At 40.9% G+C, this 24,136-nt stretch overlaps 1 protein-coding gene and 1 pseudogene across 3 annotated transcripts in view; one reads left to right on the forward strand and one right to left on the reverse strand.

Moving 5' to 3' along the window:
• The window catches only part of WWP2 (WW domain containing E3 ubiquitin protein ligase 2), a 175,748-nt gene that overhangs the window by 108,664 nt on the left and 42,948 nt on the right, over positions 1-24,136 (reverse strand). For 2 of the 3 annotated variants that reach the window (XM_057713661.1, XM_057713660.1), the window contains exons 2-4: positions 8,803-8,887; positions 1,231-1,378; positions 764-885 (exon numbers count right to left, since the gene is read on the reverse strand). In XM_057713661.1, the coding sequence (XP_057569644.1) occupies positions 764-885; positions 1,231-1,378; positions 8,803-8,872 (340 nt within the window). In that variant the 5' untranslated portion in view covers positions 8,873-8,887. Of the gene's footprint in view, positions 1-763; positions 886-1,230; positions 1,379-8,802; positions 8,888-9,671; positions 9,693-24,136 lie in introns of those variants that run through there. The other variant, XM_057713662.1, reaches the window with a different exon arrangement.
• Positions 7,176-7,284, forward strand: LOC130839405 (5S ribosomal RNA; annotated as a pseudogene).

Consider the following 24,136-nt stretch of genomic DNA (forward strand, 5'->3'; position numbering starts at 1 on the left):
CTTAAGCTAAATCCACGTTCAGAAAACATTTGCTAGAGAGCAGACATCGAGAGAAGAAGGAGCCTTTCTTTCTGTGGCATTCCCTCGCCACATCTGGTACTGCTCTGAATAGAGGCTTTATGAGGGAGGGTCCAGATACCACAGCCATGAGTTACTCCACCGACCACAAACAGCAATAAACAGACGCTAGGATTTAGATTTCCGCGCAGCAGAGGCACGCTAAATAATCATGATAGAGCTTCCATCATGTTCCAAAATCCAGGAAATGTTTATCAAGCACCTTCTAAGCACAGGGCACTGTCTGTAACACCATCCCACGCAGACACGCCCGCACACATGCACACACCCACTCACGCATGAAGCTCCTTTGTTCTGTTCGAGGGATCAGACTTAGGAAAGCAATGGTTTAACTGGAGGCATTTGACAGTTGGATTCTACATGTCACACATCAGGATCAGGTAAAGAGGGGCAGAGGCAGAGGGAAAGTATTCATCCCTGAGGAAGGATCCAGGCAGACACATCACTGCATCTCACCACTAGAGGCCCTGGCCCAAGGGGGCTGAGTTCGGCAGTAGAGGCAGAGATTAGCTCTCAGCCTTCCTCGAACTCCACAGACCTCGGGGAGTAGAGTAACTGCGGCCCCTGGTCCTGAAGGAAACTGCATCACCAGGTTTATCCACCGTGTGAGAGGGACCCACACCCTCAAAGTCTTTTCCCCACCCCCACAAATGAATTACATCAGCCACCCCTCCATCGTACATACTTTTGCCCCCATTGTTCTTCAGGACATTGGAGAGGTTGACAGAGGCAGTGCCTAGCAGTTCATTTCTCAAGGTGTGGCAGCTCCAGACCTTCAAATCTAAATGACTCTGGGCCGTGACATTCCTGGAAAACAAACACTTGATTCATCACATCCAAGCAGATCAGTCACTCTTGTAACTTAGAAGGAGACAGAGAAACTACACTTCTGACATCTTGGAGGTGGGGGGAACCCCAAAGAGGAAGACACTCACATACACCCTTCCCCCCACCCCAGAGCTGACCCTGTAACCACCTAGCTAACAATGAATGCTCTGTGAGCTCGATGATGTAGAAACACCAGAAGAGACGGTGCCTCAGGTACCAAAGGCAGAAGGACGAGAAGCTGCTACAGGAAACCTGAATCTCCCACAACCCCTTTCTCTACTTCCCCCGGGGGGCTGCATTCAGAGAGAAGGGGTTTTCTCTTACAAAATGATGATCTCGTTCCAGAGAAGCTCAGAGCTCCCCATTCGCTTCCCGGTCTTCTTGGTCTCACTGGGGAGTCCATCCACTGCCACTTCCACAAACGAGTTAATTCGAGGTTGACGACTGTGCACCTTGGGCTTTGCTGACACCACTGGACGGGAAAGACAGAAAAAGTCAAGCATGAGTCAGAGGGCTCCCAGCTGCCCCCCTGTGGCAGATGTTCTCCCTCTTTTTTTTGCTTTCTTCTAAAAAAGAAATTTTGTTTTTTCCTCATCCTAAAAAGCCTTTTTTTTTTAATGTGAGGATATAAAAGTATATATAGCATAAGAAAAGAAGCATAAGAAAAAAAAATCACTCCTAACCTGAAAACACTGGGATAATTATCATTGTTTGTTGGTATATACAGACTTTTTAGACTTTCATCTTTTATGTCCCCAATTCTTTAAGAATTCCTCTCCTCCCAAAACCCATTTTGAAAAGCTGCAGTAAAGCAATTACATCCCAATAGTTTAAAAAAAAAGAAAGAAAGAAAAAGCTGCAATATAAGCCCATTATAAGCATATGGCATAACTCCATCAACTATTCTTTCATTATTGAATAGGTTGCCTCCAATTTTTTCCTTGGGGAAAATGACCACAAATGAATATAGTAGTTAAGTGCATTTCTGAGTATTCTTCCAAAAGACATGAACATTTTTTTAAAGTTCTTAAAACTGCTCCATTCCTTTCTAAACCCACGTAGACACCCACCAGTGCTACAGGAACATATCCATTTCACCAAACACTGCATAGCACTGAGTACTGTGGTTTTTTTCACCCTTTGCAAATCATGTAGCTAAAAAAACAAACAAACAAAAAAAACCAGCACAAAGATAATAGCTAAGAGTTAATGAGTGCTTATTACAGATACTACGCTATGCACACATCACCTAACTGAATCCTTACGATGACACAGGAAGTATCAATGCATCTTCACTCCATCCCACCCACAAGGAAACAGGCTTGGGGAAGCTAGGTCATTGTCCCAAGCTACACAAGGCACCTCAAACCAGGATGTGCACCTGGCAGCCTGACTCCACACCACACTGTACATCATTTCCAGACTTTGCTTCTTTGCTCTAATGCTTTTCTTCAATTACTAGCCAGACTGAATATTTTTTCCATGTACTTGTTAACCATCTGCATTTCCTCTTCTGTTCATTTTCTTCATGTGGCAGCATTTCTGATGTGCACATGGCACCAGCAAGCCAGGGACTCAGCACCAACTAAGCAAGCATATGCCCAGGGCTGGACGCTAGACAAGCTCCTTTGGTAGCATTTATCAGCCATGGTGGAAACTTCAGGTCACTAGGACAAAACCCATTTAGATGGCTTCTATCCCATGCCTCAAATCAGAGAATAAAACTGACGTTCCTTACCAATGATGACAAGACTGCCCAAGCCTAAGTTCCCGTCAAGAGTTAGCAAACCTCTCCCTCCCAGACCCTTCTGAGGGCTGAGAGTCCTTAGCTCACAGCTTGGCAAAGCGCAAAGCCACCTCTGATTGTTTTTTAGCAATACCTGTCCTCTCCAGGACCAAAAGAACAGTAGAGAGAAAGTCAAGGAACGATAGCAACAAAAGCTGTGGTGAAGATTCAGGAGCAGCAAGGGATAGTACTAGGTAAAAAGGGCATAGGGCTGGGAAATGAGGCCCAGAGAGGGAAAATGAAAATACTACACACATAGACAAGGTTAACTGAGGCCACCTGGTGGTATGAGCGTAGCTCTGCAGGCAGACCCTTAAATCTAGAAATATAAATTAAAAATAGGGACTAGTTAAGAGTCCTATCATTTAGAGCCACAATAGATAGTTTCTTTGAAACCAATAAGTTCAAACCCTTTATTTAATAGTTGGGCCAACTAAGATCCAGGGAAGTGAGACAACATAGCTAAATTCCCAGAGCTACTCAGAGGCAGAGCTAAGCCTGGAAGCAAGTCCTCCAGCTCCCATGCCAATCCTTTGCACTCTGCCATCATGTTTCCTTTTGGGGCCTTGTTTTTTAGTATTTACTTTTTTAAAAAAAATTCATATAATTTCAGACATTTAGAAAAGTTGCAAGACTAATACAAAGAATTCTTATAAACCCTTCACTCAAAGTCACCAAATATTACCTTTTTACTATACCTGCTTTCTTACTCTCTCTTTCTCTCCTTTGATTTTTCTCTCATACACATACACATTTTCTTCCCTAAAACTCCAAGAGTGAGTTGCAGATGCTGTGCCCCTTTACTCCTAAATACTTCGTGTGTCTTTTCTAAGAACTAAGACAGTTTCTAACATAACCATAGTATAATTATCAACACTGGGAAATTCAACATTCTTTAATACTATTATCCAAGGTACAGACCTAATTCAAAATTTGCCAATTATCCTGTCAATGTCCATTGTAGCAAAAGAGAAAAGATTTTTTTTTCTAGTCCTGGACTCAATCTAAGAGCACATGGTGCAGCTAGCAGTTTTACTGTGAAGTTTCCAATTTACAGAAAAATTGAAAGAATAGAATAATTGCATATTCTTTACCAGTTATCATTTTGCCACATTTGTTTCTCTCTCTCTCTCTCTCTCTCTCTCTGTGACTATCATCAATGTTACCCAGAGAACTTCCACAATAACGAAAATGTTCTACACCGGCGCTGTCCAACACATTGCCATGAGATACATGTGGCTCTAAAGCACTTGAAATGTGGCTAGTGAGACTAAGGATTGGAGCTTTAAATTTTATTTAATTTTAACATAAATATTTCTATGTAGCTATACCTTCTACCCTATTGGATAGCACAGGATACAGATGTATGACATCTACATCTGTATGTGTATGTATGAGGGTGGGTCCAAAATTATCCACAGTCTGGCTGTAGAACTTACTTTAACTTTTAGAAAAGACAAAACATCATTTTTCAACACAATCTCCTTGCTTTTCACTACACTTTGTCCATCTGTCAACAAGCTTTCATATTCCCTCATTAAAAAATGTTTTGGGCTGAACTGCAAGCCACGAATGCACTGCTGTCTTCACTTCTTCATCAGAAGTGAATCTTCATCCTCGCAGGGCTGCTTTCAGGGGACCAAACCAGTGAAAGTCCGATGGAGCAAGATCAGGATTATAGGGAAGATACTTTAACACCTCAAAATGAAGTTTTTGTAGAGTGTCAACAGTGTGGGCAGAAGTGTGCAGACGTGCATTGTCATGCAAGATCACAACACCCTTGCATAGCAGTCCTCTGCGTTTAATCTGAAGTTTAGGCTTCAGCACAAACTTTTCGAAACCTAAGTATGTCATGGATTATTTCATAGGCAGAGCCGTGACTGATTTGCAAATGATCTGCCATATCATCCACTGTCACTCACGTATTTGACAGAATCATTTCTCGTCTACATTCAGTGTTGTCATCAACTGTGGATGTGGATGGGCGTCCGGCTCCTTCTTGATGGCTAACACTTGTGAGACCTTCCTTGAACTTCTCTATCCATTCACACACACTTCTTTGAGACAAAACACTTTCTCCATACTGAGCACAGAGTCTTCAATAAATAACAGCACCAGGTACACCCTCACTCCACAAAAAACGAATCACTGCACTCTGCTCTTCTTTCGTGCAAATCAAAAGTGGGGCATCCATTTTTGCTCGCACCACAGTTACAAATGAACTGATGTAATACGTTCACACTTGCACAGCAGTGACTGGGGAGACAATAGCCTTGAACGGAAAGCGCTGATAAGACAGTGCAGTCAACAGAAGTTTTAATATAACTGGAGCGCGGATAATTTTTGACTCACCCTCGTATCTATGTATGTATCCACACATTTGGTTTTTTTTTTTTTTTTTGGTAAACCATTTGAAAGTAAGTTGTAGACATCATGACAGGTCAGCCCTAATTACTTTCAGAATGCAACTCCTAACAATAAAGACATTCTCCCACCCACCGTACCACCATTATTACACCTTAAAAAAAAAGTACAGTCACTCCCTCCAACATTTGATATTCATTCCATATTCAAATTTCCCCAACTGTTCCAAACATATTTTTATAGCTGTTTTTCCCCCAACCCAGGATCCAATCAAGATGAATAAACTGTATTCGGTTGTTGTCTCCTTAATCTTTTAACATCTAGAATGCGTTCCCTTCTTTTTCCATGACAGTGATTTTTAAAGACTTCCACCAGCTGTCTTATATAACACACGGAATCCTGCGTGTTTCTGATCGTTTCCTCATGGTTAGATTCACATTGAACATTTTTGTCAAGAATGCTAACTACACAGGTTAGGTTGTATACTTCTTCTTATACACCCCTGGCTGTCATCCTATTGGGGATGCTAATTTTGATGCCATGGTTAGTGTGGGGTTTGCCAGGTCACTGCACTGTAAAGATACATTTTCCCCTCAATAATTTATAATTAGTAAGTGGGATGATATTTTCAATGTTCCTTGTTCTTAAAAGACAAGCCAAAATAAAGGTCTTACGTTTATCTAGAAAGTTTATTTACTATTTGATGAAATATAAAAGCCAGTGTCTTTCTTTTTTTTTTTTTTTAGCTCTTTATGGGAGTATAATTGCTTTACACTGTTGTGCCAGTTTCTGCTGTACAACAAAGTAACACCAGTTTCTTATACATGGAGTCACATCTTCACATAGGATTTAGGTTTTAAAGTCAACAAATAAAGCAAAAATCACATATTTCCAAAATTATACCCCTGAATATTTCCAAAATTATAGGAAGGCAACAGAATAGAGTATGGCATATTATCCTTCAGTAGATTCCAAACAGCCCGTATTTTGCTTTGCTGTGTTTTCAGTGTTCCTTCAGTAAAATATCAGATAAAATAATTGGCTTACATTTGAGGGCCTTGGTGTATTTAAAAAGTGTATCTTAAAACTGTAGGACTGGGGGGGTTATAAATTGGGAGATTGAGATTGACATATACACACTACTGTATATAAAATAGATAAGTAATAAGGACCTACTGTGCAGCACAGGGAACTCTACTCAATACTCTGTAATGACCTACATGGGAAAAGAATCTAAAAAAGCGTGGATATATGTACATGTATAACAGATTCACTTTGCTGTACACCTGAAACTAACAACACATTGTAAATCAACTATAATCCAGTAAAATTTTTAAAAAATAAAAAAATAAAACTCTAGGACTGCACTATGAGAGGCACAGGGAACTGAGACAGAGAGGGGACAGCATAGCAACAGCTCCCAAATTACACCAGAGGCTCTATCCACAAAATGCACGGGAGGAAGAACCACCCACACTGTTTACATGGTTGTTTCTCTCCTTCTCTCTCTCCCCCACCATTTTCCTGGATGGTAGTATCAACTCCCTATGGGTTAAGTACATATACAATGAAGTGCACCTGTATTGTCAAGTTAGCCCTCTCCACACTAGTGAGAAAATACGTATTGGGGAAAGGCAACAGAGAAACCTTTAGAAGTCAGTGCATGTTCCTGAACAACATGGCCCCAACACAGGGACCTCAGGATATCACCGGTTTCCATGGGCAGGCTTCTGTTTTGACCTAGCCCTGCTAATTATTAGATAAGTCAGTAAAGGCTGTGGTCTTAAGTTCAAAACCCTTTCAGCTCACTCTAATCCTTCTCCCTCCTCAAAAGGGCTGGAGCAGCCATGAGACGCCAAGAAAAGTGATTAAAATGTATGAAGACTATTAAAAAAAATCAATAACTCAATAAGAAACAGGCAAAGCCTATGCACAGGCAACCCACAGAAAAGGAAATATAAATCTTCCTGAAATATATAAGACACTAAACATCACTCATAATCAAAGCAATGCTAAGGAAAACTATGCTGAGAACGTAATTTTTTTTTTTTACCAACCAGACTGGCAAAGATTAAAAACAAAAAAATCTGACAGCATATTATGTTGGGAACAATGTGGGGACTACAGTCATACCACCCTGAACACCCCTGATCTCGGAAGCTAAGCAGGGTCGGGCCTGGTTAGTACTCGGATGGGAGACTGCCTGGGAATACTGGGTGCTGTAGGCGTAAAGAAAAAAAAATGATGTGGGAAAATGAGCACTCACTGATAACAATAGGTTTCCTCCAAGCAAGGGAACTGGAGGGCTGGAGGAAAGGAAAGAATTATAAACTATGTGAGTGCATTAAATAAATGAATAACACATTTTTAAAGTAATAATTTTAAAATTTTGACAAAAGATACAATCTTGCCTCCAGACGGTCACATTGAGAGGCCCAAGCCTAGATACTGAGTGCCACTCTCCCCTCCCCGAGCACCTCTAGGTCCCATGACTCCTCCTCCAAGCTAAAGCTACTGGAGCAACATGCTTTCATCCATGTGATATCTACTGAGGGCCCACTATGTGTCAGGCACTGTGCTAGGCTTTGGGGTATCAACAATAACCAAAACAGACAAAAATCCCTGTTCTCGTGGGGCTTATATTCTACTGAAGGAGACAGTGAATGAATGAAGTAAATTACAATAGGTAGCATGTGAAATAGTGACAGGGGCTGAGAAGAAAAAGATAAAGCAGTGAAGGGAAGAGACATGAGGAAATCAGATGGGGGTCTTTAGATGGGAGAATCAGAGACGGTCTCATCGAAGTGGGTGAATTTAGAGTGAAGACCTGCAGAAAGTAAGGAAGAAGACCAGGTAGACAATTCGGCCAAAAGCGCATCTCACTTAGAGGGAGCAGCAAGTGCAAAGGCCCAGGGGTGGGAGCACACCTGGTAGAGACAACGAATAGCAAGGGAGGTCCACGTGGACCTGTGCGTCTAGCCAGAGCGGAGTAAGTGTGGAACAGGAAATGAGAAATGGCAGGGGTCGTATCATGTGGGATCTTCAGCTTGTATGCTGAGTGAGATAGTCCTTGATGTGTCTGAGCAGAGGAGTGACAAGAGCTGGATTCCATTTGAACAAGATCACTGGCTGCTGTGTGATCAACAGAGTGAAGCGGGGCAAAGGGCAGAAACAGGAAGCTGGGTCAGGAGGCTACCGCCTTAACCTGGGGCAGAATGATGCCTGCTGGAGGATCGGTGGGGGTGGTGAGAAGTGGCTGAACGCTGCCCACATTTTGAGGGTACACCCAACCAGATTTGCTGAACACAGGATATTGAGAGAGGAAAATCAGGAGGTCAGTTCCAGGCATGTTACACTTTAGATGTTTACTAAGCATTCAAGCGGAGATGACAAGTGGGCTACTGGATAACACAAACCTGGAGTTCAAAGGCAAGGCCACGCTGGAGATACAAATGTGGCCATGATCTTACTACTGGTGGCATTTAAAGTGATAAGGTTGGATGAGCTCACCAAGGGAATGAGCGTAGATAGGAAAGAGCCCTGGGGACGGAAGGAATCGCCATTTTATATGTAATTCTTTCCAAAAGTTCCTTTTTTATCCTTCCTTTCCAAGAACTCCAGCTATAATATGACAACCCTATAAGAATGAATAGTTACGCTCGTAAGCTAAGGTGTGGCATAATTCCACTTCTTTCCCAAAGATGGGACTGGACCTTAAATGGCAAACTTCACACAGTGCCACTCACCTTTCAGAATAAGCTGAGACTTCTCAAAAGGCAGGGCCACCCCTGCCCGGCTGGAGCTGGCAGATGCCATATCATCACCAGGAAACTGAAAGACAAACACGGCAGAATGAGCTTAAAGAGACAGAAGCAAGAAAATATAAACATCCAAGCAACTGCAGCCATGCTGCTTCTGGCAGAATGGTGTCTGTCTGTCTCGTAATGACTACTGAACCTGGGTAGGACTTGGATGGGCTCAGAAGGACACAGCACTGCTACATCAAAGTCTTAAGGAGAGAGAGCCTAAAATAATATCTCCAAAAAGAAAGTCACAGTTGCACAATTTTTTCAAAAGTAATATTAAACCAATTTTTTAAATGGACATAAGATTTTAATAAACATTTCTCCAAAGAAATATAGCAGACCAGTAAGTGTGCTATATTGGCCAAGGAAATGACAGGCCAGGATTCAGTCTACATCTTCTGATTCCAAAGCCCCACATTCATCCAGTCGACTGCCCTGCTATCCCTGGCATGTGCACACGGACCTGGCCAACCAGACATGAAATAATTTTTGATTGACATCATTAGCCATAAAGCATCCCCGTCACTCCATCTTGGCTAGATGCGGAAGTCTATCTTGCATTTTGAATGGATATTTTACTCATATATAATTGTGTAACGTCGTTGTTTGTCATTTGGAAAATATTGGTTCACTGAGTTCTGTAGATATTCCAAATATTGACACATTTCATTATTCGCTATCCAAAAAAATCACATTTGTGAATGTCACCGCTGATCTCATCAGACAAGTCTTTGAGTACTGGGAAGCTGTCAAGCTCTTTGTGGTAGATGTAAGTGTTCCAAAATTCTAATTTTCACTTTAAAACTCACATTTTATCATTGGCAACAAATACTGTCAGTTGTTTTCCTTGAAGTGACAGGCTCACTTCATTCATCTTCAGGGAAATATCTGCCAAACACCCAAATCTATCAACGTTAGTGTATTGATTTTTTTTTTAAGTAAAAATGGTATTTCACAAAAAAAGCAACTATATAATACAGCTTTTAATTCAAAGTCATACAAGTGCTTTTTCTCAACATAACCATTATACTTCGGTACGCAGAAGTGCTTTAGGCATATTTCCCATTTTCATCACAAGGAATTTTAAAAAGATATGCACATGAGTAAAGGCTTAATAAAATTAGTAGTTTTTACTGCTTTATCAAGCACATTCTTAAGTGAAACTGTCTTTTTCTTTCCTTTTTACTGAGTGGGCCCTGATGAAGGACATGCTGACAACATCCCAGGTCGGTGGCCCTGCCCTGATTTGTGCTACGGCACCAGCAGTTTCACTGGCCTTTGCTTTTGCATCGGGAGTGCAAATGTGTCACAGTGAAAAAGGCGGAGTTACCATGAGAATAGTTTCGATCTTACAAAACCCTAGAAGTCTCAAGGGGCCACCAAGGTCTGAGGACCACACTTGAGAACAGCTGCTATGAAAACCACTATGAAATTTCTGCTCTATTCAACATCATTTATACTTCCTTGCATTCCATTTGTATCTGATCTCTTCTCCTAACTCCCTGTTCTGAAGAGCTGTTCAGTCTTGAAATGTGGTTATGAACGCACCATATTACTCTAAGAATGGAAACCCTCTGCATGGGAACTGAATGTAGCTACAGCTAAGTCACATTGATCTTGGCCTTTTCCACCGCTGAAGTCAAAGACTTATACGCTTCAAGACTTTAGCCAGAACAAAACAAAACCATTTGCCTTATTTATAAGACACATCTGTCAACCTCTCCACACATACTATATCCATCCTTCCCTACTTTACCTTCCCTCCTCAGCATTTATCCCTGACACGGTTGATAGTGTATTGATCTCTTGTAGTTACTGTCTCCCTCTTCTAGAATGGAAGCTCTGTGAGGGCCGAGATGTGTGCCCCTCCTCCTAGCCCTGTAGCCTACTGTCTGGGATAGTGCCTGGCTCCTAGTAAGAGCTCCATATTTATCGAATGAATGAACAGGAGCATCAACTTCCTGAAATTCAAAAGGATGATGTTTTGACTCCCTTTAAGTTGTTGTTATTTTTTTTTTTTTTTTTTTTGTAAAGCAACAAACAGATCAACCCTTTTACCCATCAGATTAGCAAGAGGTTAGAAGCCTGACGATAGTATTGGTGAGAAGGCTCACACACTTCTGGAGGCAGTGCAAATTAGATGGTACTTGGCAACCTCCGATAGAGTTAGAGATGCATGTGTTGCACAACCCAGGGTTCCGCTCCTAGGTATGTGCCAGGGGAAAATCTTCCAACAAATGCAGAAGAAACCATGTTCAAAATTTTCATCATGGCAATGTTTATAACAGCAAAAATTGGTAAATAACCTAAATGCCCATCAACAGGTGAATGAATAAATTGTGAAATATGTATATAACGGGATGCTATATACTTGAAATGTATGAATTCAACCTATATGTACAAACCCCAAACTAGAATACTAGAACTAAAAAAAAAAAAAGGCAAGAGATAGCCTAAGTATAGGACAGTGCCATTGGTATACATTTGAACTCACACAAAACAATTGTACCTACTGTTGTGGACACACATAAACGGAATGAAAGTACAGAAGCATGGATGAGAAGGAACAACACCAAGTTCAGGACAGAAGTTACCTCTGGGGTAGCAGAGGAGGGAGCGGGGGATCTGGAGTGAACAAAGAGACCAAGGGAACTTCACCTGTATCTGCAACATTTCATTTTTTAAAGGAAGAAGTTCTGAAGCAAATATGGCAAAATGTTAATATTCATTAAATCCAGATGGTGGTTTTTACGACTGTTTGTTATCTTATTCTCTGAACCACTTCATCTGTTTGATCTTTTTCATAATTTAACAATAATTTTAAAGGGGATAAAAAGATGATATCTTGAGTAATGAAGGAAAGATTAATGATTGTAAATTAAGCCTCAGGGCTTTTAGTAACAGAGGTTAAAGCACTAAAAGCTGGAAATCCATTATTTATAGACTTTCAAAAGAAAATAATTTTAAAATCTTTACGTCTACTGGGACTCGTTCTCTCCTAAAGCAACTTGACTGAGGGTACTTTTTAAACTAGCTTGTTCTCCCTGAGCTTTAGCTGTTTCTAGCCTTTGGTCTGAACCCAAGAGAATTCTGGAAAATGAAACTCAAAGCCCTCACATGGCCTGTTAAATGGGAGAAAGACCAGACCTCTTGATCTACACTTCATGGCCCCAAAACAAAATCAATCAGATAAATTCCAAAAGCAGCTCAGAACAAAACCAACGGGGAAAGCAGTAGAAACAGAGTAGATAAGGCTACCATGTTTTCCTCCTCCAATGTCTCTCATAATTACAGTCCACTGTTTACTAACAGTAACCCACGTTATTTATGCGGGGCTGTGTCTGTCTCTCTGAATCCATTAGCAAGATACCACCCCCGACACTACAAGGTAGGTATCTTGAATTGAACCTTTCCAATCCTTGTATGAAGACAAACAACCATTACTGTTGAAGGGAAGTCAGATCCCACCCCAAAGTACCTACAATTTTTGTCTCATGACCCCATATTGGCCATGGTTCCCAATGGGCATGAGGTCCAAACTCCTACTTCCCACTCCAGGAAGAAGCTTAAGAAACCTGAGACCCAGATTTTACTCTACACCTGTCTCAGCAGCACAAATACATGACTCTGTACATGCACTCGAGTAATTTTTTCCCCTGCTAATAGTGATGAGAAGTGTCTGCATTCAAATCACCCCCCCAAAAAAGTGAGTTAGCATAAGGCTGGGGCAAGCAGGGGGAGGAGGGAGAACATGTTTAAAATATCACCAAAGGTTACAGATGCGCAAAGAATTTCACTATCCGAAGGAGAAAAAGGGGGAAGCCAGAACTAAGTGTGGTAGATCTACCCAAGTTTCTTTAAAGAATAAAAAACATTATCCTCTGAAATTAACCTCTATGTAAATCTCGACAAGCACTTTTTAAAACAGAATATAAAATAACAGAGTAGAAAATATTAAAGTACATCACACATAAAGGAAAAGTATTATTTCATAAAAAGTTTGTTCAGATAATTGTACATGTACATCTTCACGTACACCGGGTCATGATATAACATATATATATATGTCTTACTAAAGATTGTAGTCTATTTCTCCAAAGAAGACATACAGATGGCCAGTAGGCACATGAAAAGATGCTCAACATCACTAATTATTAAGGAAATGCATATCAAAACTACAATGAGGTATCACCTCACATTGGTCAGAATGGCCATCATTAAAAAGTTTACAAATAACAAATGCTGGAGAGGCTGTGGAGAAAAGGGAACCCTCCTACACTGTTGCTGGGAATGTTAAGTAGGTATAGCCACTGTGGAAAACTAAAAGTAGAATTACCATATGATCCAGCAATCCTACTCCTGGGAACATACCCAGACAAAACTATAATTCAAAAAAGATACACGCACCCCTATGTTCAGAGCAGCATTATGCACAATAGTCAAAACATGGAAACAACCTAAATGTCCATTGACAGATGAATGGATAAAGAAGATGTGATATATATTTACAACAGACTACTACTCAGCCATTAAAAAGAATGAAATCACACTGTTTGCAGCAACATGGATGCAACTAGAGATTGTCATACTGAGTGAAGTAAGCCAGAAAGAGAAAGACAAATACCATATGATATCACATATGTGGAATCTAAAATATGGCACAAATGAACCTATCCACAAAACAGAAACAGCCTCAAAGACGTAGAGAACAGACTCATGGTTGCCAAGGGGGTAGGGAGAGGGATGGACTGAAGTTTGGGATTGGTAGATGTAAACTGTTACATTTAGAATGGATAAACAACAAGGTCCTAATGTATAGCACAGGGAACTATATTCAATAGCCTGTCATAAACCATAATGGAAAAGAATATAAAATATATATATGTGTGTGTGTGTGTGTGTATAATGGAGTCACCTTCCTGTACAGCAGGGATTGGCACAACATTGTAAATCAACTATACTTCAATAAATAAAATAAAATAAAATAAAAATTGCAGTCAAAAACTCTTGAGAACAACTGCTCTACAACAATCCTATCTTACTTAGAGTTTTAGATTAGAGAGAAACAAACACTAAGCAAATAAGCAAACACCAGATTGGGGACTAACTAGTCACTCAGAGAAATGCCATCAGTTTTTTGTTATCATTTTAGGTCTGAGAAATTTTCCCACATCTACAGAAAACAGTATTTATTCAATCATTGAATACTTACTGAGCATTAATTCTGTACCATACATTGTTTTTGGTGCTAGTGATACATCAGTGAATAAAACAGAAAAAAAAAAAATTCGCTACCCTACATGATTCTCCTGGTAAAGAGTCAAAAATGATCCCCCCCTGGCTCTGGCAGGGGAAGGGGAAAAGTAACCATTGTGATATATACCCACAGTGTTCTTGTAACAGTGGCCTTCACTCCAGGATAAGGCTCTACCAGAACCTTACCCCAAGTGCAGAGGCCGGGTAAGGATGTCCCTGAGGCCCCCTCTAGACCTCTTGTCTCACTGAGCAGGGAACACAGTTAATAAACACGTGTAAAGGTCACAGCCCAGGGACAGAGACCCACTGAAAAACCAAGATTTAATCATAAAATTATAAAATGCTTCCCCTCCCCCACACTCTGCCACCATATCGAGGGTCCGGTATTAATAACAGTGGATTACAGCTGAAAGAGCTAAAAGGTGTACACTCTATTTAAAAAAGAGCTCTTAGAGAAGACCAGAGATACAGGGGAGGCAAAAACAAGGACACTAGCCTAATTTGAGACCTCTGGTACCTACAGTTACATCAATCATTAAACACAAGTCAACTCCCGCAGATTACACAAAACTCCCAACTAGGTAAAGACCTATTCACCTCAGTTCCTATTACCGAATACACTCTGCCTGGCTTTCACTTAGAAATTATAAATTACACCAAAAGGTAAGAAAAAATAGTGTGAAGAGACAGAGCAAGCATCAGAATTAGACTCAGATATGACACAGATTTTGGAATTATCAGACAAGGAATTTAGAGTAACTATGATGAATATGTTAAGGGTTCTAATGGAAAAAGTAGACAACACATAAAAACAGATGGGTAATGTAAGCAGAGACACAGACACTCTAAGAAAGATCAAAAGAAAATGCAGAACGCGGTAACAGAAGTGAAGAATGCCTTGACAGGCCCATGAGTACCTGGACGTGGCTGAGGAAAGAATCAGTAAGCTTGAAAATATATTAACAGAGGACTTCCCTTGTGGTCCAGTGGGTAAGACTCTGAGCTCCCAATGCAGGGGGCCCGGGTTTGATCCCTGGTCGGGGAACTAGATCCCACATGCATGTCACAACTAAGAAGCCCACATGCCTCAACGAAGATCCAACATGCCGCAACTAAACATGCTGCAACACAGATCCCACGTGCTGCAACGAAGACCCAGTGTAGCCAAAAGAGATAAATATTTTTTAAAATAAAAAAATATATATTAACAGAAACGTCCCAAACTGAAATGCAAAGAGAAAAAAAAATTAAAAAAAGAAAGAAAGAAAAGAAAAAGAAAAAACAGAACTGCCAAGAACTGTGGGACAATTTAAAAAATACACATAACTGGAATACCAGAAGAAGAGAGAACAGAGCAAAAAAAATATCTGAAGTAATATCACCAACAATTTCCCAAAGTTAACGACATACACCAAACCACAGATCCAGGAAGCTCACAGAACATCAAGCAGGATGAATACAAAAATCAAAAAATAAAAAAGAAGCAAGAAGAGAGCGCAGTGAAATATTTAAAGTGTTCAAAGAAAAAACCCATCAACTTAGAATTTTGCATCCAATGAAGCTACCCTTCAAAGTGAAGGAGAAAAAAAGACTTTCTCAAACAAAAACCTGCCCTGCAAGAAATATTGAAAAGAAGTTCCTCAGAAAGAAGGAAAATGATATAGGTCAGCAACTTGTATCTACACATAGAAAGGAGCATGGGAGAAGGAATAAATGAAGCTCCATCCACTGGCTTCATTATTCAGTTAAAGACTGATACTTACGGAAAGGGCATGTGTGGGGAGGGAATGCCAAATAGGAAACAGACAAGAGGTACCAGGTAAAAACAAGCAGGGAAGGAACACAGGAATTTGGGGTGGGGGTTGGAAGTAGAAATTTTTAAAAAGTTGTGGACAAGGCAAGTCTCATTGAGAAGGGGACTTCTGAGCAAAGATATGAAGAAGGTGGAGGAGGGAACTGAGGATATCTGCATTAGAACATTTCAGGCAGATAAAAGGGCAAGAGCAAAAGCTCTTGGGATGGTTGCAAGTCTTAAGAGTGTAAGGAATGGAAGGAGGCCAGCACGGATGGAGGGCAGTAAAAGAAGAGGAGGTGGGTAGTGATCAGAGATGAAGAGTTCCCTGGAGGCCCAGAGGTTAGGACTCCGTGCTTTCACTGCAGGGGGCATGGGTTCAATCCCTGGTCAGGGAACGAAGATTCTGCAAGCCACACAGTATGGACACTCAATTTATCCTAAGTAAAATCATCCTTTATGAACTATGAAATGCCTTGGAGCAGTGGTCCTCTGCACATTTGAATATTCTTTCTGCACATTTGAATATCTGGAGAGCAATAAAAACAGACAAACAAAAACCCACTGACAACAATTCCTTAACCTCGGAGATTATTTGATTGGTCTGGAGTGGGCTAGGGACAGTTGTGTTATTTAAAAGCTACCCGGGGGACTTCCCTGGTGGTCCAGTGGTAAAGAATCTGTCCTGCTATGCAGGGAATGCAGATTCAATCCCTGGTGGGGGAACTAAGATCCCACATACTGCAGGGCAACTAAGCCCACACACCACAACTACTGAGCCCACATGCCTCAACTAGAGAGACTGTGTGCTGCAAACTACACAGCCCACGTGCCTTGGAGCCCTGACGTCACAACTAGAGGAGAAAAAAGCTCACACACCACGAGAGAGAAACCCACCGCCACAGTGAAGAGCCCGCCCGCTGCAACGAAAGATCCCGCATGCCACAACACAGATCCCACATGCCACAATGAAGATCCGATGCAGCCAAAAATATAAATAAACAAAATTTAAAAATAAAATAAAATAAAAGCTACCCAGATGATTCCAAAATGAAGTTGGGGCGAGAACCACTGGATTAGTGTTACTGAACCAGTTGAGGCTTCAACTAATTTGACTGCACTGAAAGTAGGACTTGAGCTCTATCAGAATGTTCAAGGCTAAACTAATATTATGCCCCAAAATTGCAAATGAAAAAGTGGGGCAATATGTAACCCTAGGCACATAACACAGTGGAGGAGCTGTGCAGGAGTGGTTCCCAGGAGACTAAATAAGTATCACACCACCTTCCCTGATGCCAGCTTTTCCCTCAGAGAGCCTTCCAGGGACTCTCAATGAATATAACAAATTAAACACCTACATTTATCTCTGCTCCCTTCTCAAACCCCATCAAAATGTCAGGAAAGAAACACAAAAAATATAAACCCACTAAAAAAGAACGGAAAAGGAAACAACAGAGATGGCAGCAACATTTTGGACAGTGGCAAGTGAGTTGAAACTGAAATCTAACTGCCTGAATTGGGGTGAGTGGCGTTAAAAACAGGAGGACTGGTAAATACCTGCACGGAAAAGAGTTCTGGACTCCAGTCCCCACCCAATTCAGCTAGGCACTCACCCCTCCCTAATCCCAAACAAGAGAATTAAATTTCAAGCTCTGGATAGGTTAAATCAGACCTGAGAACTTCAAGCATGGGTGAGGGTAGGGATAAGGCACCATACTGACCCAGGGAGAAAAAAGAAAGTCTACATCATGAATGATGAGAGGTTTCCACATCCCACCTTCCCTCATCTGGGTCCTTGCACACTTAAATGTACACAACTGAGGAGAGACTGAGACATAAAACCCAAATATCAAAATAAAGAGGAAAAAAAAAGAACTCAATGGATAAGCTGATCCTCAAATTCATAAGGAAATGCAAGAGACCTAGAATACACAAAAATATCTTGAAGAAGAAAGTCAGAGGCTTCACACTTGCTAATCTCAAAATTTACTAAATCATAGTAATCAAATCTGTGTGGTACTGGTATAAGGAAAGACATATAGACCGATGGTATAGAACTGAGAGTCCAGATACAAACCTGTTGCAGGAAGAGGGACCCCTTCCAGGGCCCAAGAGTGGGCTCTTGTCTCACACTCGGAAATAAATTGTCCGAGGAGACACACGTGCTGACAAAGCAAGAAACTTTATTGGGAAGGGGCGCCCGGGCAGAGAGCAGGAGGGTAAGGGAACCCAGGAGAACTACTCCACCACATGGCTCGCAGTCTCAGGTTTTATGGTAATGGGGTTAGTTTCTGGGCTGTCTCTGGCCAATCGCTCTGACTCAGGGTCCTTCCTGGTGGCGCATGCATGGCTCAGCCAAGATGGATTCCAGCGAGGAGGATTCTGGGAGGTTGGTAGGACATATGGACCGGAGTTTCCTCTCTCTTTTTGACCTTCCCAAATTCTTCTGGTTGGTGGTAGCTTGTTAGCTCTACATTCCTTACCAGGACTTCCTGTTGTAAGATAATTCATTCAAGTGGTTACTATTGTGCCTGGCCAGGTTGGGCAGTTTTGGTCAGTGGTTCCCTTAACAAACCACACTGATGTTCAAGTGATTTTAGACACGAGTGCAAGATACAGTCAGTCCCCTACACATGAACGAGTTCTGTTCTGAGACCATGCTCGTAAGTCCAATTTGTTCGTTAAGTCCAATAAAGTTAGCCTAGGTACCCAAGTAACACAGTCGGCTATATAGTACTGTACTGTAATAGGTTTATAACACTTTACACAAATAATACATAAAAAACACAAAAAAAATTAAAAAAAATTTTTTTAATCTTACGGTACAGTAATCTCACAGACACATGAATTAATTTACATGATTGGACATGTGAACACAAGTTTCCATCATTGAAAGTTCACAACTTGAAGGTTTGTATGTAGGGAACTTACTGTAATCCAATGGGAAAAGAACAATATTCTTTTCAAGAAATGGTGCTGGGGCAATTGGATATGCACATATAAATGAAGGAAGTTGGACCCCTCCTGCAAACCTTAGACAAAAATGAACTCAAAATGGATCAAAGATCAAAATATATGAGCAAAAACTATAAAACTCTTAGAAGAAACTATTGGTGTAAATATTCATGACTTTATTTTTTTTTTATTTTATTGAAGTATAGCTAATTCCATGACTTTATATTAAGAGATGGTTTCTTAGGTATGATAGGAAGAGCACAAACAAGAAGAAAAACTAGATAAATTCAACTTCATCAAAAATTAAAAACATCTGTGCTTCAAAGGATACCATCAAGAAAATGAAAAGACAACCCAAAGAATGAGAGAAAAATATTTGCAAATCATGTACTGATAAAAGACTTATATCCAGAATATATAAAGAACTTTTACAACTCAAAAATAAGAAGACAAACAATCCAACTAAAACAATGGGCAAAAAGATCTAAACAGACATTTCTCCAAAGAAGATATACAAATAAACAATAAGCACATGAAAAGATGTTCAACATCATTAATCACTAGAGAAATGGAAATTAAAACCACAATGAGGGGACTTTCCTGATGGCACAGTGAATAAGACTCCATGCTCCCAATGGAGGGGGCCCAGGTTCGATCCCTGGTAGGGGAACTAGATCTCGCGTGCCACAACTAAGACCTGGTGCAACTAAATAAATAGGTAAATAATTTTTTTTTTAAACCCACAAGGAGATACTACTTCACACAAACCAATATGGTCAAAATCAAACAGCATACAATAACAAGGGCTGGCCAGAACTTGGACAAATTGGAATCCTCATACACTGCAGGCAAGAAATGAAAAATGGTGAGCAGCTTTGGGACAGTTTGGTAGTTCCTCAAAAAGTTAAACACAGAATTACCATAAGACCCAGAAATTCTATTTTTAGGTACATATCCAAAAGAACTGAAACACGTGTCCACAAAAAAATTTGGACACATGTTCATAGCAGGATTATTCATAGTAGCCAAATGGTGGAAACAACCCAAATGTTTATCAACTGACAAATGGATAAGCAAAATGTAGTATAGCCAGAAAAGGGAATATTATTTGGCCATAAAAAGGAATGAAGTACTGTTTCATGCTGCTATATGGATGAACCTTGAAAACATTACGCTAAATGAAAGAACCCAGAACAAAAGGCCCAGTTACTATATTTCATTTATATGAACTATCTAGAATAGGCAAATTCACAAAAACAGAAAGTAGATTAGTGGTTGTCCAGGGTGGAGGGGTGGGGGTCAGAGTGACTGTTAAGGGGTACATGTTTTCTTTTGGGTGATGAAAATACTCTGGAATTGGATACTGGTGGTGGTTGCACAACTTTGTAAAAATACTAAAATCCACTGAATTAAACACTTCAAAATGGTGAATTTTAAGGTATATGAATTATATTTCAATTTTTTTTAACTCATAGTTAAATGCAACCAAGGTTAGAGAAAACCTCGAAACAATTCAGAGAGGTAAGAGAAAATGTTGCACCCATGAAACAGGAACAGAAAGTAATTTTTAAGGAAGGGAGGGAGGGAAGTTTATTGGTTGGTTGATTCAAAGAATAAGAAATTGCTCTTAGAAAGGACAGTACTCATAGCAGAAACAAAGCTGATAAAGTGAGAACATATTCTAAAAAATAGAAGCAAAAGAAAAAGAAGATGGTAGACAGGAGAAAAAAGACTTTTTTTTTTTTTTTTTTGGCCACACTGCTTGCAGGATCTTAGTTCCCCAAGCAGGGATCAAACCTGGACCCAGACTTCCCTGGTGGCATAGTGGTTAAGAATCCACCTGCCAATGCAGAGGACACAGGTTCAAGCCCTGATCCGAGAAGATCCCACATGCCATGGAGCAACTAAGCCTATGTGCCACAACCACTGAGCCTGTGCTCTAGAGCCCACGAGCCACAACTACTGAGCCCAAGCACCACAACTACTGAAGCCCTTGTGCCTAGAGTCCATGCTCCTCAACAAGAGAAGCCACTGCAATGAGAAGCCCACGCACTGCAATGAAGAGTAGCTCCTGCTCGCCGCAACTAAAGAAAGCCCTCTCACAGCAATGAAGACCCAATGCAGCAAATAAATAAATAAATTTATTTATTTTAAAAAATAAATTAAAAAAATAAAATACATAAACAAGGTCCTACTGTATAGCACAGAGAACTATATTCAATATCTTATAATAAACTATAATGGAATATACATATATGTGTGTGTGTGTACACACTGCTGAATCACTGCTGTACACCAGAACCTAATACAACATTGTAAATCAACTATACTTCAATTAAAAAAAAAAAAAACTGACAAGCTAAGAAATGACAGTATAAGGATGCCATTTAAAGATGCAGAAGTCTATACCAGAAAAAAGCTCAATGAGTTAAGTCACTGACTCTACAGGACAAGAATCAAGTAAAAAAGGAGTGAAACAAGGAAGTGCTACTGTCTTCTAAGCCATGTAATGCTACTGGACTTTCTAAACTATGTCCATATGTTATTTGGGGCATAAATAAAATTTAAATTTGAGACAGGAAAAATGTTCTCTTCATATCAGGTCATAGGATGATATCCTTATTTAATTTCTATAAGAGTATCCTGTCTACATTTAATTATTGTAGTGGGTTGAACTGTGGTCCCCAAAAGATATGCCTAGGTGCTTATTCCCCTGGAATCTGTAAATGTGACCTTATTTGGAGATATAATTAAGTTAAGATGTAATTAAGTTAAGATCTCAAGATGAGACCATTCTTTAGGGTTGGCCCAGTGTCCTTATAGGAGACAAAAGAGAGAAGACAGAGACGCAGGGAAGAAGGCCATGAAGACTTGGGCTGAGGGAATTCTCTGGTGGTCTAGTGGTTAGGACTTGGTGCTTTCATTGCCATGGGCGAGGTTCAATCCCTGGTGGGGAACTAAGATCTCATAAGCTGTGCAACCAAAAAAAAAAAGACTGCGGCTGAGATTTGCGTCTCAAAACCCCAAACCAACAAAAGCCCAAAGCCACTACAAGAAGCAAAGTAGGATTTCTCCCCTAGAGTGCAGAGGGACCTCAGCTCTGCTGACACAATTGACACCTTGATTTCGGACCTCTGGCCTCCAGAACTATATGGGAACAAACTTCTGTTCTTTTAAAGCATCAAGTTTGTGATAATTTGTTAAACACATAAGGAATTGGAAATTAACACAGCGACAAAGACTTTTAGATGTGGATTTCATGACATCAGGCTGAAACTGGAAGGCCTCTTCCAACAACACATCCTTGAGGTGCTCAACTCTCACATCCAACTGGACCTGTAAGCTCCCTTAAGAAATAACTCCTGCAGTCACAGGGGGCTGTGGTCTTGCTGAAATTGTCGTCTGTTTCTTAACTTTGACACTAGATACAAAACAGAATCCTAAATGTATCATTATGTTTTATTTCATTATTTTTTTAAAAACAAGTATCTTTCATACACTAGTCAAAACAATTTGTTGATGCCACTACTAACAATACAATTGATTAGCCTTTGAGAATTTGAGAATAGTCTGTTTTAATGACAAGTGACAGAATGAAGCAAGAAGGGCCACAAGAGAAGAGTAACAGGTAGCCTCTCTCTGGTCTTCAAATGAAAGCTTTACCATTTTCCTCCTCCTCTTCACCTCTCTTTCCTTTTCTGCTTTGCTAGGGCCTTCCTTCTCTCTGATTTCTTCCTTTTTCCTGTGACACAGGCATGCCCCAGGCCCTGCATGGGTACCACTGTTGGGCTCACAACCAGAAGGGTAGCTGCCCTCAGCTCAGAGTTAGATTATGGTACAACCTCAACTACCAGCTGCCGGGGGCTTACCAGCTCTGCCCCAAAAGGAAGAAACAGTGCCCTTATACCTTTACTTTTAAATTTAAAAAAAAGAAATAAAAAAAAAGAAAAAAAAAAAAACACTTTCTTTGCCTGTAATCCACTGGCTGTGAAAAGAGAAGAAACTATTCTCTAGGGTAGTACTTCTTGAGTCCTTCTTGTTAGAGAAATTAAGCATCTCAAGGGTCCACCTCTGTCTGGTTCAGAGTTCCCAGAGGCATCCAGAAAGACAACAAAGATCTATCATAGTCCTTTTTGGTTAAAATACTTGAAATGCCTGAGATCAAAAAAGCAGGGAGATTACTTTTCAACATATTCAACTGGGAAAAATAGAGGAAGCTGAATAACACGTGGCAGCCAGAAAATAAAGGATGGTGGCTGTTGTCACCCGCGCCAAATTCCTCCTGACCTGGACAGAACACAGGGGACATGGTTGAGTCTTTTTTGTTTTTTTTTTTTTTGGCTGCACTGGGTCTTTGTTGCTGTGCTCTGGCTTTCTCTAGTTGCGGCAAGCAAGGGCTACTCCATGTGGTGGTGCACAAGCTACTCTTTATAGCGGTGTGCAGGCTTCTCCCTGTGGTGGCTTCTTTTGTTGCAGAGCATGGGCTCTAAGCACACAGGCTTCAGTAGTTGTGGCTCACGGGCTCTAGAGCACAGGCTCAGTAGTTGTGGCACACAGCCTTAGTTGCTCCGTGGCATGTGGGATCTTCTCGGACCAGGGATCGATCCCGTGTCCCCTACATTAGCAGGCAGATTCTTAACCACTGCACCACCAGGGAAGTCCCTATTTTTCATTTTTGTTGAAACATAAATCACATGCCATAAGTTCACCCTTTTAAAGCATACAATTTGGTAGGCTTTAGTACACTCATGGAGTTGTACAACCATCGCCACTATCAGATTCTGGAACATCTTCATCGCCCCAAAGAAACCTCACACCCATTAACAGTCATTTCTCATACCTCTTTGCTCCCCAGCCTTTAACCACTGACCTACTCTCTGTCTCTATGGAGCTGCCGATTCTGGAGGGACAGACCACATTTTGTTTGTCCATTCATCAGTCAATGGACAACTCAACATCTGTCTTATTAGCATGGGTTGATTCTTCTTTTTTCGTTGGCCGCAACACTCAGCTTGCAGGATCTTAGTTCCCCGACAAGGGACTGAACCCAGGCCACCGCAGTGGTGTCGAGTCCTAACCACTGGACAGCCAGGGAATTCTCGATTCTTGAAGCCAGGGGACTATGACAGCCAAGGGCACCTGCAGCAACAGGGCAGCCAGCCTTCTGACTTTACCTCTTTCAGACCCCTTTGATTTGCTCTGTCCAGCCCTGAGCCAGAGTCAGTCTTTCAACAGGTGCTCACAGACCCCACTCTGTGCCAGGCCCTGGAA

Source organism: Hippopotamus amphibius, chromosome 16, assembly GCF_030028045.1.
Source record: "Hippopotamus amphibius kiboko isolate mHipAmp2 chromosome 16, mHipAmp2.hap2, whole genome shotgun sequence".
Taxonomy (NCBI): domain Eukaryota; kingdom Metazoa; phylum Chordata; class Mammalia; order Artiodactyla; family Hippopotamidae; genus Hippopotamus; species Hippopotamus amphibius.